This window comes from Saccostrea cucullata, unplaced genomic scaffold (genome assembly GCF_032062105.1).
Source record: "Saccostrea cucullata isolate Sc308-1 unplaced genomic scaffold, CSIRO_AGI_Scuc_v1 ctg237, whole genome shotgun sequence".
Classification (NCBI taxonomy): domain Eukaryota; kingdom Metazoa; phylum Mollusca; class Bivalvia; order Ostreida; family Ostreidae; genus Saccostrea; species Saccostrea cuccullata.
In genome coordinates, this window is record NW_026931975.1 from 108,882 (window position 1) to 128,124 (window position 19,243).

Consider the following 19,243-nt stretch of genomic DNA (forward strand, 5'->3'; position numbering starts at 1 on the left):
CAATATAAAACATTGATAACCTTTTGACAATTTTGGTTAAAATTGGTCCAGTCAGAAATATGTACAGTTTACTTCATGTGGAGATAATCTGATGATCAGATAAGATCAAATTCATAGCTCAGGTAAGCTAAAATTCTATTAAAATTTTCAAGATCAATTTTCTACACAGATTATTTCCAATAAAATGGCAAATACGTAAACACTTACAAAATTATTCTTCATTTATTTCTTAGATGTTGCTTGACAAAACACATTTATATACTAGTATACAAAATTATATTCCCTGATCACATTTCGAGTAGAAAGAAAAACCAATCATGTTTTTTAAAAATCAATTTAGTGTATCACCACTTTAATTCATTTAAAGAAGATAAATTTAAGATGACTGTTCAACAATTCTTTTTCTTTACATAAGTGTTACAAAGAATGTACAATGTTCTTGTTCATAGATCTAAAGAAGCATTGGTGTTCATATTAATAAAATCAATTTCCATTTAAATGCAATGTCATAATTCAACCTTCTTCTTAGTCAAGTATCAAAATGTACAATGCTATACTGGACAAATAACGGTTGACTATTGTCCATTTAATATAAAACAGCATATCTAAAACTGTATGGCAAGATTATCAGGATTAATGGCAATGCAATTGAATTATTCTCCTCTCTTTTTAGTCCAGCATATACATGATCAATACACACACATCTGCAGGCAAGCAATAGAGAACTTTCATGATCATCTGCTTGCCTTACTTGCAATTATTTGACAGCCAACTTTGACAAAAGCATCTTAGTTTGACTCTTTCAAAACATATTTACAGTCGCTTTATCATCAACAGCAATTAAAGCTCATCCTTTTACTGACTTGGATCAAATTCTGTGACCTTGACCTTTGACCTTCCATACCTCTGACGTCAACTTCGCTATATTTCCTGTACGTTCCCGCAGCTCTTCAAAATTATCGTATGCTGGAGGGCAGGGAGAATGTCTCCTTGACAGATTTGGTCTGAGCAGTCTTCTTGACCTTCTCTTTGTCCTTGACGAAACATTTCCACAATCTGATGGTCTCGTCAGCAGCAGCACTAGCCACCGTGGACCCACAGGGAGACATGGTGAGGCTCAGTACTCGGGCCTCATGTCCTGCAAAACACATTCAATACAGTATACAGGGAAATTTTTGCCCCCGTTTTATTTTCGCCCCTTTCACGCTACCCTCATTTTGGTGAATATAAAACGGGGCAAAATCAAGTAATACAGTAAATTCTTAAACAAAACTATGACTGGGCAAATTTAAAATGAAACAAAATTGTTTGCCAGTGTGAAAGGGTGAAAATAACACGGGGTGAAAATAACCTTGTATACAGTATATGGACCAAAGATTTATCCTTCTTCATAAAGAAGAAAGAACTCCAGATTTACAAATCAGGAAGATTAATAATATTCAAGTGTTGCGATGTATATGATATTCAATTCCTATTTTTATTCCTTTGGTTTCAATAAAAGTTTTTTTTTAATCAGATACAATTACTGTAGGCAAGTTACAATACATGCATATTTTCTTTAATCATGATATCAAAAATATACTGAACTTATTTTAAACAGTTTAACATGTTAACAAATACTATAAATGTATTATATTCAGGGTGTACTTTGTTTGTAACAAGACACTTAGCATTGTACTTGAATTAGAGAATGTTTCTTTCCACCAAAATTGCTAAATAGAATACACAGCTAATGTAATACATTTACCATTATGCAAAACCACTTTTCCGTACCTGTAGGTACACCAGTAATGTTTTGAAAAGTGAGTTTACGTACTCTTCATTTATCATTAATTTTGAGAAAGATTTTAGTAACCCCACATACTGGCAAAGTTTGAGTGTATATTTTACTTTTTTTCAGCTAAATATAAATGACATAAAATTCAAAGTGAAATGTTCACTTGTCATCACGAAATGAAAATAGTACTTAATTAATTAAAATAATGGAAAGAAAAAAAACCTACGGACCTGTGAGTTCAGCAATTCTGTTCATCTGAGGGTACTTCCATATGGTCAGCTGGTTCTGGGAGTAGCCGTGACCTGAGATCATTTCTTTGTACTCACTGGACCACAGTATAGAACACACCTGGTAGTGAAGAAAATGTATCAATATATTTCCAAAAATTTTCAGAAAAGACTTCTGACTCTTATGACTACCTAAACATATTTGTATATGGCAAAACATGTAGTGTATCATTTGATGAAATACATTTTTAAAGATAAAAGTCTTATAGTATGAAAGTTTGTGTCGTCAACTGTATTTACAACCCCTGGCACTTTCCAATTAGATAATCTTTAGGCCATAATAAAAATATTCCTAGATTCTCATCCCCGCCCGCCCCGATTTTATACCCCCGCCTCGATTTTTTTTATTTCTGTTTTTCTTCGTCTTAATTCTGATCGGGATCGGTATTCATCTACCATTCCACTTTCGTTTTAAATCCCGCGAAAGTCGACATGATTTTGACAGCTGAAAAGATGATAATTGCTGTAATACATGCATATATATTTTAATCAAGGGTCATTGGTTGAAAAAGATTGGTGATGATGTGAAGTAAGAGATAATTAAACCTTTACTATGACTTTTATTCGGGTATTGTAGATAAAATTACACCGATTGACCAGGTCAATAAAAAATCTGCAAAATTGAAAAAATAAAAAATATAAAATAAAAGCCGCCCGCCCGCCTCGATTTTTAAAAACATTTGGATGAGAATCTAGTAATTTATTTATTATGGCCTTATTACCCACAAATATGAATTATTTACCTGTGAGTTTGTGTCTATGGCATCAACACACGCCCCATTAGAGATGTTGTATTTACCTGTGAGTTTGTGTCTATGGCATTAACACACGCCCCATTAGAGATGTTGTATTTACCTGTGAGTTTGTGTCTACAGCATTAATAGAGGCAATGTTAGAGATGTATTTACCTGTGAGTTTGTGTCTATGGCATTAACACACGCCCCATTAGAGATATTGTATTTACCTGTGAGTTTGTGTCTATGGCATCAACACACGCCCCATTAGAGATGTTGTATTTACCTGTGAGTTTGTGTCTACAGCATTAATAGAGGCCCTGTTAGAGATGTATTTACCTGTGAGTTTGTGTCTATGGCATTAATAGAGGCAATGTTAGAGATGTATTTACCTGTGAGTTTGTGTCTATGGCATTAACACACGCTCCATTAGAGATGTTGTATTTACCTGTGAGTTTGTGTCTATGGCATTAACACACGCCCCATTAGAGATGTTGTATTTACCTGTGAGTTAGTGTCTATGGCATTAACACACGCTCCATTAGAGATGTTGTATTTACCTGTGAGTTTGTGTCTATTGCATTAACACATGCCCCATTAGAGATGTTGTATTTACCTGTGAGTTTGTGTCTACAGCATTAATAGAGGCCCTGTTAGAGATGTATTTACCTGTGAGTTTTTTGTCTATGGCATTAACACACGCCCCATTTGAGATGTTGTGTTTACCTGTGAGTTTGTGTCTATTACCTGTATGTTTGTGTCTATAGCATTAACACACGCCCCATTAGAGATGTTGTATTTACCTGTGAGTTTGTGTCTATGGCATTAACACACACCCCATTTGAGATGTTGTATTTACCTGTGAGTTTGTGTCTATGGCATTAACACACACCCCATTTGAGATGTTGTATTTACCTGTGAGTTTGTGTCTATTACCTGTATGTTTGTGTCTATAGCATTAACACACGCCCCATTAGAGATGTTGTATTTACCTGTGAGTTTGTGTCTATTACCTGTGAGTTTGTGTCTATAGCATTAACACACGCCCCATTAGAGATGTTGTATTTACCTGTGAGTTTGTGTCTACAGCATTAATAGAGGCCCTGTTAGAGATGTATTTACCTGTGAGTTTGTGTCTATAGCATTAACACACGCCCCATTAGAGATGTTCCACAGTCTGATGTGACGGTCTGCAGTTCCTCCTCCAGAGGCCAACAACACAGGGTTCCAGGGACACCATGCTAAAGCCTTACAAACAGAACCAGGGTTTAGATTAGGATTACTTTCTTAGACAAAAGTCTAATAAAGATAAAAGATTAACTTGTTAAAAAAAATTTTAGCCTGCATTCTTAGACCCTAGTCAGGCAGGGACAGGTGCAGAAATCACCAAAAACATGTCGGATATTCAATTCTCATAATTAAAACAATCACTCTTCTATTTTGAGGTTTTCGCAAAATTTTGTAATTTAATTCGAAGCAATGTATTAATTTACAGAACTTTAAATATGAGATATATTTGAAATATATGTGTTTATTACATTTTTACCCGTGAAATACTGTAATTTATTCATTGAATAAAAATGATATCCTGTCACAGTGTGAAAGGATATCAAAATGATATCCTGTCACAGAGTGACGAATATCAGAAGTGCGGGAAAACTCTCAATTTCTCTTCCCATAAGGAAGATTGTTGTAAAAAAATCTTCCTTGACCTAATATAAGATAGACTGAAATAAATAAACCATTTTTACAGGGAATTAAACTGTCAAAATTACGAAAAATATGTTGATAAATACATGTTTACAGTGTTTTCACCTCACTACCTATGACGTCTCAACCGCTCAACTATGACATCATGTAGCCTATGACTGTATTACAAAAAGACAGAGGCAAAAGGAAAATCATAGATTTTTTTTTTTAAATGAAATAAACAGAAAATTCGATGTTTTGTAGTTGAATATGGAATTTATTTCACTCGTGAGACAGGATTTTTTGATATTTTCACTCGTGCTTCGCACTCGTGAAAATATCAAAAATTTTGTAATTTACTCGTGAAATAAATTCCATATTCAACTACAAAACATTGAATATCCTCTATTTATCATTTACATACCTTTACTGCCGCAAGATGATGTGTGAATGTCTGAAGAGGTACAACACCCTCCAAAGCTAAGGTGGTGTCCCATACATTGACCACATTATCATTGCCTCCGCTCGCCAAGTGGCGCCCATCTGGTGACCACGTTAAGCCACAAATTTCCTGGGTGTGCTCGATCAAAGAGCCGACATGATGTTCAGGAACACGTACGTCGTGGTGATGAATGGCTCCAGATCTTGATCCACTGTATAATTCAAATAAGACCCAATAGTTACAAAGCTTAGAACAAAGAAACACATAATGTACAGAAAACCACTGATGCTGCCGCAATCTGAGCTCAGCTAATATGGTTAATATTTCAATACTTTTCCTCTACAGTATCAATGTACAAATATTAATGCTACAATCAACAGTCTCCCTGTTCTTGTATTTGATATATTCTTAAATATTTGATAAACAACCAATATACATAGCTATGCTAGAGCAATCTTATATTTCAATCCATCTTTTACTTATCAAAATATCATAATAATTAATTTTTAAAAAGTTAATGAAAATATTAAAATAAATATTCAAATGTATAAAAATAAATTGTTTCCACCTGCTGACAATGTGAGAATTCCAGGACAGAGAGCCAACTCTAGCAGCATGACCAGTCATCTGTCTCAGGAGTTTCTCAGCCTCTGTGTCCCACAGCTATAAGACATAGACACAACAGTATTTCACACCACTGTCGTATTTGTAGTTTAGTCAAGGACTTGTCAATGCATCACAATTTTGCATTAAAAAAAATTAATTACAAAATACTTGATATTCCCTAACGCTCAAAAAACTTGATCTTGTGATTTCATAAAATAAATATAGGATGAAACAAATATTCAAGGCAAATTTGAATATTAATCCCCAGAGATTTATAGAGAGCATCTTGTAAACTAAGGTTGAGTATGAGTATAAGCCCTACAATTTTCCAATTCAAATTTCCCTGGTTTCCTGATAGTCTGTCTATTCATCAGAGCAAAAATCTGTTTTTCACCAGAAATTGCTAAGTTGTCTAAGATTTATCATTTTCCCAATAAACATTTTATCTGACTGACCTGTACAGCCCCAGAATTTGTCCCCACAGCTAATATTCCTCCCTCGGGGGTCCAGGACAGCCCTGTTATATAATCATTTTCTGACTGCATATTCAGGAGTTGGGAGATGGTACATGTTGTTGCATTCCAAAGGTAGATTGAAGTTCCCAAGGCAACGGCTAAAATATTTGAGGTGGACCAGTCAAGGAGATTCAGATCTGTAATGAATTACAAATAATTTAAATTATACATATTATATTTGCATATCCACTGCTCTCCCCCACTATGAATCTGCAGGCTTCCACTGAGTTCATAGCACTATAGACACAACTGCTCCTGCTATGAGTGCAATTGCTCTATCACTCTCGTGTAGAACAACCTCTACCACACTTCTAAATCGTGTTGAGAAGTATATATATGAAATGTTTCATAAGAGGAGTAAAAATAAGTTTTTATTAATAATATTCTTTGAAGAAAAGGAAATTCAGAATATTTAAAATTGCTGATTTACATTTTTTAAAATTCAATTTTGGTCAATGTATTTAATTGTATAATAAAACTTTTCAAAAATTGTAGAGAACTGTCATATTTTTATTTTTCGTATCATGTATATTTGTTCAAAGAACGATAACTCTTCATACTTGGGTAATGACATTCAGAAAGAGAAAATTTCTTTAACTAGTATATCTACTTCAAGAATGATTTCAGCTACTAAAAATATATAGAAAGACTAAAAAAAAAATCATAGAAAAGCATTCTGGAGTAACAATCATTATAAAAGCATTCTCATTTTTCATCATAGTGTTAAATTATTGATTTTTGTCAGAGGTTTTCAATAACGTTGATCGATGACGTCACAACTGCATCAAAACAAAAATTAAGAGAATGTGATGACGGCGCTGCTTGTATCCAGATAACTGTGTTTGAGAGGGAAATACTTAATTTATTATACTTCTGTTAAAATGTTTCCTATATAAAGTTCAGAGGGTAAAATAACTATCCTGTATAGTCCATGCATAGCAAAGCTATACCCCGGGGTATAGTTTTAGCTATCCACCCTCGGAAAATTTTCATGCAATTGTTGCCGCCAATTTTGATTTCCAGCGATAAATCTTTAAACTGATGATGTCATAATGACTTCAGTTGCATTGTGACGTCATCAGGATTTCAGATTATTCTTGCAGAATTATCTTACTCCAAAAAATTCAAATCCCAGAAATTATATTATACATCAGTATAATAAAACGCTTATCCACTGGTTGTGAGTGGGATAGCTCTTTTATCAAACCCTTGACAGAAACTATTCCCCTCGGGCAAGCCCTCGGGGAATAGTTCTCTGTCGCGGGTTTGATAAAAGAGCTATCCCACTCACACCCAGTGGATAAGTGTATAATATTCTTTGTGATTTATTAGAGAAAAGGATCATTGATCATTGATCAGGTGTACTGAAGACAAGAAGCCGCGTCTTTATGCAAGTCAGGATTTCCTCTGATATTCTTGAAAAACTTAAAGAATGCAAATATAATTAATAAACAACGATTATTCAGTGAACATGGCATTATGAATAGCAATAGCTCTGCTGGCATATTTTCCATGATGCGCTAACGCGCATCATGGAATATGCCAGCAGAGCTATTGCTATTCATAACGCCATGTTCACTGAATAACGTTTATTTCTTAGATAATATACATTTTCACAATACACAGAGATTTATATATGCAATAAACATAGGTAATCAGAGATTACAGAGCTCACCTCAACGAATGTTGTCTTTAAGTAAGGCAAATTAAGTCACACAATTAACCAACAAAAAGTGTACATCCAAAAATGCAAAATTTATGCAATTTTGATACTTTGGAATAGACCTATATAAAAACTTAAAACTAGTTCTTCATCATGAAAATGTAATTAAAATCCAGCATCTGAAGCAAGATTGAGAGTTTTCATCCCTTGATGCATCATTTGTGCAACTTTGGTTTATATAAGCCTTATAGTTTCTTGGTGATAGACCTGCACCCATAACTTTTACAAGGTCTATTATCTGGAAAATGTATGTTGAATTCAGCATCTGAAGCAAGTCCATTAGTGTGCATCCTAAGATGTATCATCCATGCAAGTTTTTTCAACATAGAGCTCAAAGTTACTTGGAAATGAAACCTGTATAAAAAACTAACGTTTTCACTAATCCGGAAAATGTAGGTCAGATTCAGCTTCTGAAGCCAGCCTAGTAGAATGCACCCTTAGATGTACCATCCATGCAAGTTTGGTCATTATAGGGCTCAAAGTTACTTGGAAATGAATCCTGCACCATAAACTTTAACTTGTTTACTCGACCGGAAGGTCAGATTCAGCATCCGAAGCAAGTCCGGTAGTATGCATCCTAAGATGTACCATCCAGGCAAGTTTAGTCATTATAGGGTTCATAGTACCTTGGAAATGAAAACTGCACCAAAAATTTTAACCTGTTCACTCAGCCGGAAAATGTACGTCAGATTCAGCATCCAAAGTCTAGTCTAGTAGAATGCATCCTAAGATGTACCATCCATGCAAGTTTGGTCATTATATGTCTCATAGTAACTTGGAAATGAAACCTGCACCAAAGACTTTAACCTGTTCACTCAACCGGAAAATGTAGGTCAGATTCAGCATCCAAAGCAAGTCTGGTAGTATGCATCCTAAGATGTACCATCCATGCAAGTTTGGTCATTATAGGGCTCATAGTATCTTCGAAATGAAACCTGCACCAAAAACTTTAACCTGTTCTCTCAACCGGAAAATGTAGGTCAGATTCAGCATCCGAAGCAAGTCTGGTAGTATGCATCCTAAGATGTATTATCCATGTAAGTTTTGTCAACATAGGGCTTATAGTTACTCGGAAATGAGACCTACACCAAAAACTGCACCAAAAATGTTAACCTGCACCAAAAACATTAACCTGGTCATTCCTTTGCTGAAATTGCAGCATCTGAAACTTTGACTGGTACAATGAAACACATTAGAAACATCTTCCATGCATGTCTAATCAATATAGGACATAGAAGTACTTAAAAAGAAAACTGCTCCAAAAACCTTAACCTTAACCCGGGACGCCGACACCGAAGCCGAGGGTATCACATAAGCTCCCCCCAACTTCGTTGAGGTGAGCTAAAAATCAAATCGCACCATTCTGAATTTCGTTCAATAAAATTTCTAATATCATTTTAATTTTCCTCTGTTGTCTTAACTTGTACCTGACTTTCAAGTGCAGATAGAAATGAAAGAATATTTTAATTTACAGTACTTTGCCAATTTTTTTCCTTAATGTTTATTTTTTTCATCTTTCTTACCAAATAACCTCCTGGTCTGTATGCTAGGCAATAATACTTTTAATGCCCACGTAAACCAAGTTTTGGGGGTATATAGTTTCCCTGTCCTTTCGTCTGTCTGTCTGTTTGTCTGTAAAAATATTAACCTTGCACATAACTTTTGATTTGGTGGGGCTATGTCTTTCATATTTCACAGGTGTATTCCTTATGACAAGACCTTTCTTTTAGGTACCAACAAATTTGATCTTTCAACCTTGGAGTTTGACCCATTTTACAAAAAAAAAACCCACACTTTAACCTTGGCCATAATTTCTGAACAGTTAGAGCTACAGTTTTCATACTTCACATGTGTATTCATTGTGACAAGACCTTTCAGTGGGTTTAAATATTTTTTACCTTTTCAGCTTGACCTTAGAGTTTGACCCACTTTTTAAATACCTTTAACCTTGGCTATAACTTTTGAACAGTTAGAACTAGAAAAAACTAGAAAAACCCACGTGAAACCAATATGGCTGCCCAAACATAAACTGAGGTAACCAGATGTTGGGTATTAGAGAGTGGGTTAAGGGAAGATAACTCGTTCTTAAAATAATTCGGGCATAGTAGTAGGAGTCCGTGACATATTGCTAATTGTTCGATGCAGGTAAGTATAGATACTGAAATAAACTAGAAATAAGTTCAGTATTGAAAAGTTCAATTGTCTCACCCTATTCCAGGAGGTGCAAGGTAGGGGGACATGAACGAACTGTAAATTGTACTTACAATAGTCATCCAGAAGTTCGGGTGCGTCCAATATTCTGTCAGGTTGCTGTGGAATATTGCGAGATGTTGACTTAGGAGCCGTTGTTTTGTGACAGGAATACAAAACTTTCATTCTGTTGTTGTGACCTGTAAAGAACAAATGACCATATAATACATTTTCATACATAAGAAGGGGGTTAGGGGGTTAAGTTTTGCCATAAAAAGACATACACTATCCTGGCTGTTCAAAAGTATAATAGTCCATGCACATACATGTATATTATTATAAAAAGAATACAAAACAAAGAAAAGCTGGAGACCAACACCTTGAGGTTAAAATTGCGGAAGATTCTCACGTGTGGATACCGAAAGGTATTCAATAGGGTCTGCAACTAAAGTTGTAAACTTAAAAGTATAAAACAGATCACCAACACTTCGTGAGAATGCAGCAGTAAATTTATTTTGTTGACCGGTTTCAACCTGTGACAGTCGTCATCAGAACAATCAAGCATGTAAATTTATCTACTGAAGTAAACCAGAAGTCTCTGTCGAGACTGTAGCTCTACTGGTTTGTACTTATCAAAAACCATTGCACTATTTTATGTATCTTTGTGTAGTCTACTTATGTGCCAACTTATTTTGAAATCAGACAAAAACTGTAGAAGGAGTAGAGTTTTTAAGGAATTCCACAGAAAATTCTATAATTTTGAGTAACCATAGCAATACCGTTCATCGAAATCAAAAACCGATGCACTATTCTATGTATCTTAGTGTAGTCTACTTGTGTGCCAAGTTATATTGAAATCAGACCAAAACTGTAGAAGGAGTAGCGCTTTAAAGGAATTTCACAGAAAATTCTATTTTAAGTAACCATGGCAACACCGTTCATCGAAATCAAAAACCGATGCACTATTCTATGTATCTTAGTGTAGTCTACTTGTCTGCCAAGTTATATTGAAATCAGACAAAAACTGTACAAGGAGTAGCGTTTTTAAGGAATTTCAGAGAAAATTCTATTTTTAGTAACCATGGCAACACCGTTCATCGAAATCAAAAACCAATGCACTATTCTATGTATCTTAGTGTAGTCTACTTGTGTGCCAAGTTATATTGAAATCAGACAAAAACTGTAGAAGGAGTAGCGTTTTAAAGGAATTTCACAGAAAATTCTATTTTTAGTAACCATGGCAACACCGTTCATCGAAATCAAAAACCGATGCACTATTCTATGTATCTAAGTGTAGTCTACTTGTGTACCAAGTTATACTGAAATCAGACAAAAACTGTAGAAGGAGTAGCGTTTTAAAGGAATTTTACAGAAAATTCTATTTTTAGTAACCATGGCAACACCGTTCATCGAAATCAAAAACTGATGCACTATTCTATGTATCTTAGTGTAGTCTACTTGTGTGCCAAGTTATATTGAAATCAGACAAAAACTGTAGAAGGAGTAGCGTTTTAAAGGAATTTCACAGAAAATTCTATTTTTAGTAACCATGGCAACAACGTTCATCGAAATCAAAAATTGATGCACTATTCTATGTATCTTAGTGTAGTCTACTTGTGTGCCAAGTTATATTGAAATCAGACCAAAACTGTAGAAGGAGTAGCGTTTTTAAGGAATTTCACAGAAAATTCTATTTTTAGTAACCATGGCAACACCGTTCATCGAAATCAAAAACTGATGCACTATTCTATGTATCTTAGTGTAGTCTACTTGTGTGCCAAGTTATACTGAAATCAAACTAAAATTGTAGGAGGAGTAGCGTTTTGAAAAATTGTTTACAGACGGACAGACAGACAGACGGACGGACGCCGGACGCATTACTATCGCATAAGCTCTTCTGGTCTCTGACCAGTAGAGCTAAAAATGCGGATGATGTTGCTATATACACAAAAAATGCGGATGAAGTTGCTATATACAAGATAAAATGCTGAGTGTTTTGTACATATGCGGACTTGCTTAACTATGGTACTTTGTACAAGATATAATTAATTTACGTTTCCTCTAAAGTTTTTCTGACTTAAGATTTAGGATTTAAGATTATTATAAAAAGAAACAAAAACTACTCTCTAGTCATCATCACAAGCCTTGGGTATTGTGCCCAAATATGTTGCCATCTACTACATTTTCTCATTCTCAAAAATATAAACAAATACATAACAATCCAAATCTAATGATATCATGGCTAATTCAACCATATAAGTGATAAAAAGATATCATTTGAAGCTTCTGAACTATTTTTCTTGTATTATGACGTGAGGCTGTACTTAAAACTTAATCTGAAACAAGTATGTAACCTACTGAACCTACTCAGATCCTGACATCAGGATTTTAAATCAAAAGCGAATTCAAACAAACAGGTATATTTGTTATTGAAGACTTCCTTGTCCATGATATTTTTTCAATGATATTAAAAGGAATGAACTTATACCTGTGGCTGCTGGACATTTGTTGTGTAGTGCCAGAATTTTGGTGTCCTGTGGATTCTCTCCCTTGTTCAGCACGTCGTTCAGTTGCGTTTGATAAGGGGCTTTAGATGGGGACCAGTCAGGGTCATTTTCCTCATTTTCTCCCTTTTCCTTCATGATCGCAAAATGGCTGAGATCAATGTCTTGAGAAGACCGACTTGGTATAAACCTAATATTCCAGTAAAAAGAAATCACATCGATCATTTCATAAATAACCATTACCTACTGTGGTTTCAGCAATATTCGTTGAGCACCAATTTTCGTTCTTGAGCAGATTCAGGAATTTAATGTTCATAAATGTCATTGAATTGAGAAATGTTAGTATTATTTATTTGTATAGACAATGCTTTCGTCCATGAGATTATGTATCCTCGAAAACGTCTGTTTTACAAAATCCATGAAAATTGATGGCAACGAAAATTGATGAAACCACAGTATTTAGACATCAGGTAAATGGACATCTGATGTTTCTTTCCTTTCCTATCCATGAATTTCATTTCATGCAAATAAGGTATGGATCTTTTGAGTGGCAGAAATACTGCTTTTTAAAAATATTGCATTGATTTTCACTTTTATTATTAGGAGTTTTTAAAACAGTGAGTGAACAATAATTTATTAAAAAAAAAGAAAAAAAAAAGAAAAAAAAAAAAGAAAACGAATAGTGGGAAAAGGAAGAGTGGATAAAAAATTTGGTTATAAAAACCCAAGTGACATTGGTCAATGAACATGAATTAAACATGGATATTTAGTAAACACATCTGGGACCAAAGACAATAAAATATTTTAAGATGAAACATTTTCAGTATCTTTGAGTTATAACCTGTCTGGTCCTGATTGTTTGTTGGGGGTTTTGCTTGGCGTCTTTCCTTTCTGTTTTGAAATTTTTTCATATTTTCCTGGTGTTTTGGAGACAGACAAAGTTTTACCAGCTTTTCCTGAATTTTCACTTGATTTTGGTCTTGGCGAAAGTCCTAAAATAAAGGATATTTTTTAATTACTAATAGTATGTACATAAAAAATACAAAATGTGATATTAAATTTAGTAAAGACATGAAAAATGTACTAATGCAGGAAAAAAGAATCCAAATTATGTACAGTCTTTAATAATATAATTCAGTAGAACATGCATATAGCAAACATGCTTAAAATGAAATACACTTGGTTTTGAATAGTCTTATGAACTTAACAATTACAACAAATAATGTTTATAGTGAAGCAAAATTGGCCATCACTGGCACTTCTTAATTAGCATGTTTTACTTTATGTGTTATTTAGTATATTAAAAGGAAAAGTGTGAATTCACTGTGAAATGGAAGAAGTATCAAGAAAAGTTTTTTCATGGTGTGCACTGAATTTATTTCCAGCCTAAAATTAAATTTCACTCAATTATTGTTAAATTAATTTATTCTTTACCAGTGCTAGAATCTGATCCTTTCTGACCTCTCAATAATGATTCAATTGCCTTTCTTTCATATCGACTTTTTGGCCCATGCTGCAAAGGTGCATCAAGTCTGGTTGCCTCACTCAACATATTCTCAAAGTTAAAGTGTGACATGTTTACAGCTTATCTGAAATTCAAAAAAAAATTGGTGAAAATCAAAAACAATTGGAGTGGATGAGGAATATCATTTTAATCAAAGTCCTCTCCTAGAAATGCCTAGATAGTACATAAGTTTGCCTAACTCATAAACTGATCAATGTTACATGTACTTGTATATTCAATATGCACAAGATTAATTATATGATAAAAAAAAATTGCCAAACAATGCAATTAATTTTGCATTTCAATACATGTATATTTTGAGATAAAATGTCACAAATGGAATATACAGTAAAACTTGGTTATGGCGAAGTCAATGGGACCTATGAAATTACTTCGTTTTAATCATAATTCATTATATCCGTATACAGAATTCTTTAAATTTACATAGCTGGGGATCCAAGATAACTTCCCTTTATCTGTGAATTCGCAATATCCGTGTTCGTACTAAACAAGTTTTACTGTAAATTTATGGTGCAATTTGAATGTGATAGTTTTACTTAATCCACAAAAACATGTACATTTGACATCCTCGCAATGACAGGGGTCCTGAGTCAACATGTTGCCGTTGGACCCCTGGCATATTTCATTATTAGTGGGCTGACTAAAGCGTCGTCTTTTGGAAAAATTACAAATCTTGATTGTTTTTCTTATCTCTCAACCAATCACATTAAGCAATTCCATGATAAGGCCATTCCAAGTTTTTTCTCTGTTTAGCGTCCACCCATCTTTCAAAAACCTAGCTACCTACTCACAAAAAACACACAAGTCAAAAAAAAAAAAAAAACACATATTTTATACTAATAAGAATGACGTAATTCAAAACATATGATTTCATTTATCTATTTTTCATAAAGACAGTTATTTTCTTCTGCAAAATCAAGGTATTAAATACTGAAACTATTCCAAAAATGAAATATTATACAAAGATTTAGAGATATTGCCGGAAATCACAAATTTTGACCTAAATAATTAATTTTCAGACTCCTGATTCTGTTTGTTTTTTTCTGACATGGGGTGTCAAAAACCAAGGCGCACGCAGACGCTAAACATACAAAAAACTTGGAATGGCCTAAACAACTTGTAACACGTTTTTGAATCCTTTACACGTATCGAACTGTTTATGAAACCTTTAATTTGATTGGTGCTTCTCAATGAGAGAAGCAAGCCCTAAAATATCTAATGTAATATGTCAGGGGCCCAACGGCAACGTATGCGTTGACTCAGGCAATGTCAGACACCTCGGCCCAACGACATCTCAATTCAGATAGTGAATGAATTTTTTCTATCACAAATTTGCTTGGGCTGAGGTGTTTTTTATATGGGCCGACGAGTCAATAATTTTGGGCCGATCTTTAGGGCCGAGATGTCAACAATCACAGACCGAGGTGTCGATGGGCCGAGATGTCTGTCTACCGACTCAGGAACCCTGGCATTGTGAGGATGATACATTGAATGCATGCAGGTTTGTATAAGACAAGTTTGATGATCCCTAGAATATGGAATCAATGTTTTAGTTATAAACAGTAGGGAATACAGAGAAAATTGCTGTACCTATGGCTGTGGCTTTTCATTGTGAATATATTGTATAATATGTTCAGTTTTTATAAAGATTAATAGTAAAATACATTCTCTTCAATTTTTTGCACTGTAAATCTCTATCACATTTGGTACATTATACAGGTTGGGTACAGTTCCTTTTTCGGGGAAGTATTACTTTAAAAGGGAACTATTACTCTTTTCAAAACCTGTTATATTCAAAATATCCAATTCACATCCATTTTATGACAATATTGGTCTGAATTGTTTCAAAGTTCAAACAATTAGGCTATGCATTGCAGTAGTTGTTAATTTTTTTGGCCTCTGGCTAATCTCGGTGGAGATTCTACTGGGCTATATATTTGGTCTGTGGGCGTCCCAGATCAAATATCTAGCCCAGCAGAATCTCCACCGTAGCCTACGGCCAATGCATCCGTGGTTCAATCTATTTATGTCAAACAAGGGGTAGATCTTTACACATACTATCTTCTCATACCAACCGTGTTTCCACCGCTAATTTGAAAGTCAATAATTCATTAAATAACTTGAGGTGCAGTGTTCAAACTCTGTTTACTGTTGTTCAAGACTTGAATACTTGTCATTTTCCCGCAATATGATCACGTGACTATTTTGGGATTTCGAGCCCGACGATTTTTTTGGCACAAGCTTTTCCTATTTGTTTGTCAACTCATGAACAATATTTTCAAAAAAAGTTACCTTTTAAAAGCTGTTTTTCACATGTAATTAATAAATTAATAAGACTGCATATACGGATCTAATAGGGAGTTAATGGCATCCCCTTGGGATTTTCAGAATATATTTTATTCTTTATATAGACGGTAGGCCTATTTCTTTCCGTGTAATTTTTATGAAGGAATGCTCCCCCTCTCAAAACAAGGAGTTTTTCCGGTTTAAGCGACCCAATGTCAGGTTAACTACACCTGTATTTAAAAAAATATTTTGTCGCTGGAAAAAATTCTTCGATCTTCACATGAATTTCACATTAATTCAACGTAATCAAAGCGACAAGAAACGTACAACATATAACGTCTTGTGACATGCAATGTAGGAATATCAAAAAAAAAAAAAAAAAATTCAGGCGGTCCACCCCAGTAAAAAAAATCCAAGGTAGAAACTTGATAAGCAAAAAAAAAAAAAAAAAAAAAAAAAAAAAAAAAAAAAATTTAAGAGGGTGATAAACTACCCATACCCATGTCCGTCTCCGCACACAAACGAACTCCAGATGGCAGACGGAAGTTTGCTTTCAAACCTTCATCTCTATGACTTTTATTACCAACTAGATCTGCGTATGAGAAATTAAGTTTATGAAGAGAAAAAAATAGGAAATGAATACCAAAAACCAAACAAACAAACAAATATGTTATCATATCTCAGGAATACATAGCCACGTAGCGTCGTTTTTGAAACGGGGGGGGGGGGCAGCTAGAGAGAAAGTTTTTTTTACTTACTTGAAAAAGTTGACAAAAAAAAAAAACCAACAATAACAATTGCCCAAACTCGAAAATCCTATTTCGTGGGGTGGGGGGGGGGGGGGAGGGGGGGGGGGGTAAAGCCAACTTTTTTCAATGCCAACTTCTTTCATTACTCATTTTTTCATATTCAACACTACATTTCCCTTAAATCACTTTCCTGTAGTATAAAGTGTGTGTGTGTGTGGGGGTGGGGGTCAACCAGCCTTTCACTGAAAATTTCCAAGAGTAAAAGTAATGTTGGGAAAAAAGTGGGGGGGGGGGGGAGCCCCCCCCCCCCCCCCCGTTGCTACGTGCCTGATACATGTGTAGATGGCTCCAGGATTTTGTGTTGAGGAGGGAGTCTGGCGTATACATTGTAGGAAGAAGCCTTTAATTAACACTCTTTCTTCGAACTTCTGGTTGACACTTCAATTTTTTTAGTACTGTTTGGTGATATAATTAATTTGATGAGGAAAGCTAGCGTACTGAGTGATAACATTTTAAAAATATTTAACCACACATTCCTTTTTTAATAAATCCTCCGCTAATTTTTTAGATAAATTTAAATTGTCACAAAACTAAAACGATCACATTATTCAAATGTTTTTTTCCTGCTATAATTACTGAAAATTTTAACAGCCAGTAAATTGTTATATTCAATTGTCTTTCTTGTCTTGTACCAGATTAGCTGCAACAATGCAATTTTTATTCTTGGGGGGGGGGGGGGCGCAGATTTTTAAAAAGTCGGGGATGGCTACATTACTGCAGTAAGCCACTGATACACCCCAGAATCATGTTTCAATATCTCTATAAGACACCACAGGTGCTTGAGGATAGACCCCCCAACCACACCCCAGTTTAGATCCCAAGCCTTTTTGACTTTTTTTTTTACATAGATTATATATATAGATGACACATTTGTAAAATTTATTCTATCAATTCAGAAAAATTGCTTTAACAAACATTTTATAAAAATTTCTATCCCATTTCTACCCCAAATATAAATTAACCCTTGTTAATTTTATAGAATCAGAGACATATAAAACGTTTGGTTTAGGTAGTTTTTCAAATTGTTGGTATAGATTTTATCACAAATATGTCATTGAAAGATAATTGATGAGAAAAAAAGTCGAAAAGGCCAGGGGTCTTTATCGAAAGGGGGGTCCTGTCCTCAAGCACCTGTGTATATAAGACACAAAAATGTACTAAAAGATCTCCAGTTGGGGGTTAATAAAAAGATTGACCCAATATCAATATGAATATGTCTGATTGAAAACTACAGAACATTTCTTCCTAGAATGAATCATCCCCCCTCTCTCTCCCTGCCTCCCTCCCTCTCTCTCTCTCTCTCTATTAGAATTTAAGAAAACAAATATATTTGTCGAAATACAATTTACTTTAGATAATAAAAAATGTTGTTGACCCAATTTCGACAATTCTAAATTTAAACTGTTTACCATACCATAAAGCTATCCTTGAAAGTTAAAAAAAATAATGCGTAGTTAAATACATGTAGTATGGCGGAGTGTAGTTGTAACTGAGAAATGTAAAATTAAGTTTTCATACCAGTCGTGTGAGCGTGTGTCGTCCTTATCTAGTATAGCCTTTTCCATGGAATTACTAACCAATTACAACCCATTTTTAGCTCACCTGAGCCGAAGGCTCAAGTGAGCTTTTCTGATCAAAATTTGTCCGTTGTCTGTCGTTGTCGTTGTCGCCCTTTATTATGAATTAGTGAAAAAATTAATGGCATTTAAAAAAAATCTTCTTCTCAAGAACCACTGGGCCAAGATAGATGAAACTCATGTGGAATCATCCACAGGTAGTGTAGATTCAAGTTTCTTCAAATCATGACCCCCGGGGGTAGGGTGGGGCCAAAATGGCCGATCAAAGTTTTACATAGGAATATATAGGAAAAATCTTTATAAATCTTCTTCTCAAGAACCACTGGGCCAGGAACTATGAAACTCATGTGGAATCATCCTCAGGTAGTGTAGATTCAAGTTTGTTGAAATCATGACCCCCGGGGGTAGGGTGGGGCCAAAATGGCTGATCAAAGTTTTTCATAAGAATATATAGGGAAATCTTTTAAAATCTCCTTCTCAAGTACTTCAAAGCCATGATTAGTGATATTTATATGAAATCATCCTCAGGTAGTGTAGATTCAAGTTTGTTCAAATCATGATCCCCTAGGGGGTTAAGAT

At 34.6% G+C, this 19,243-nt stretch overlaps 1 protein-coding gene across 1 annotated transcript; it reads right to left on the reverse strand.

Moving 5' to 3' along the window:
* Window positions 1-673: 673 nt before the first annotated feature.
* Window positions 674-16,185, reverse strand: LOC134234142 (cell division cycle protein 20 homolog). The gene is made up of 11 exons (XM_062716202.1): window positions 16,068-16,185; window positions 13,902-14,056; window positions 13,309-13,459; window positions 12,452-12,657; window positions 10,038-10,163; window positions 5,991-6,187; window positions 5,498-5,592; window positions 4,912-5,140; window positions 3,921-4,046; window positions 2,008-2,125; window positions 674-1,138 (listed from the first exon to the last, which is right to left on the reverse strand). Exons 2-11 carry the CDS (start codon window positions 14,041-14,043, stop codon window positions 957-959), a joined length of 1,572 nt encoding a protein of 523 aa, XP_062572186.1. The 5' UTR covers window positions 14,044-14,056; window positions 16,068-16,185; the 3' UTR covers window positions 674-956.
* Window positions 16,186-19,243: the final 3,058 nt, after the last annotated feature.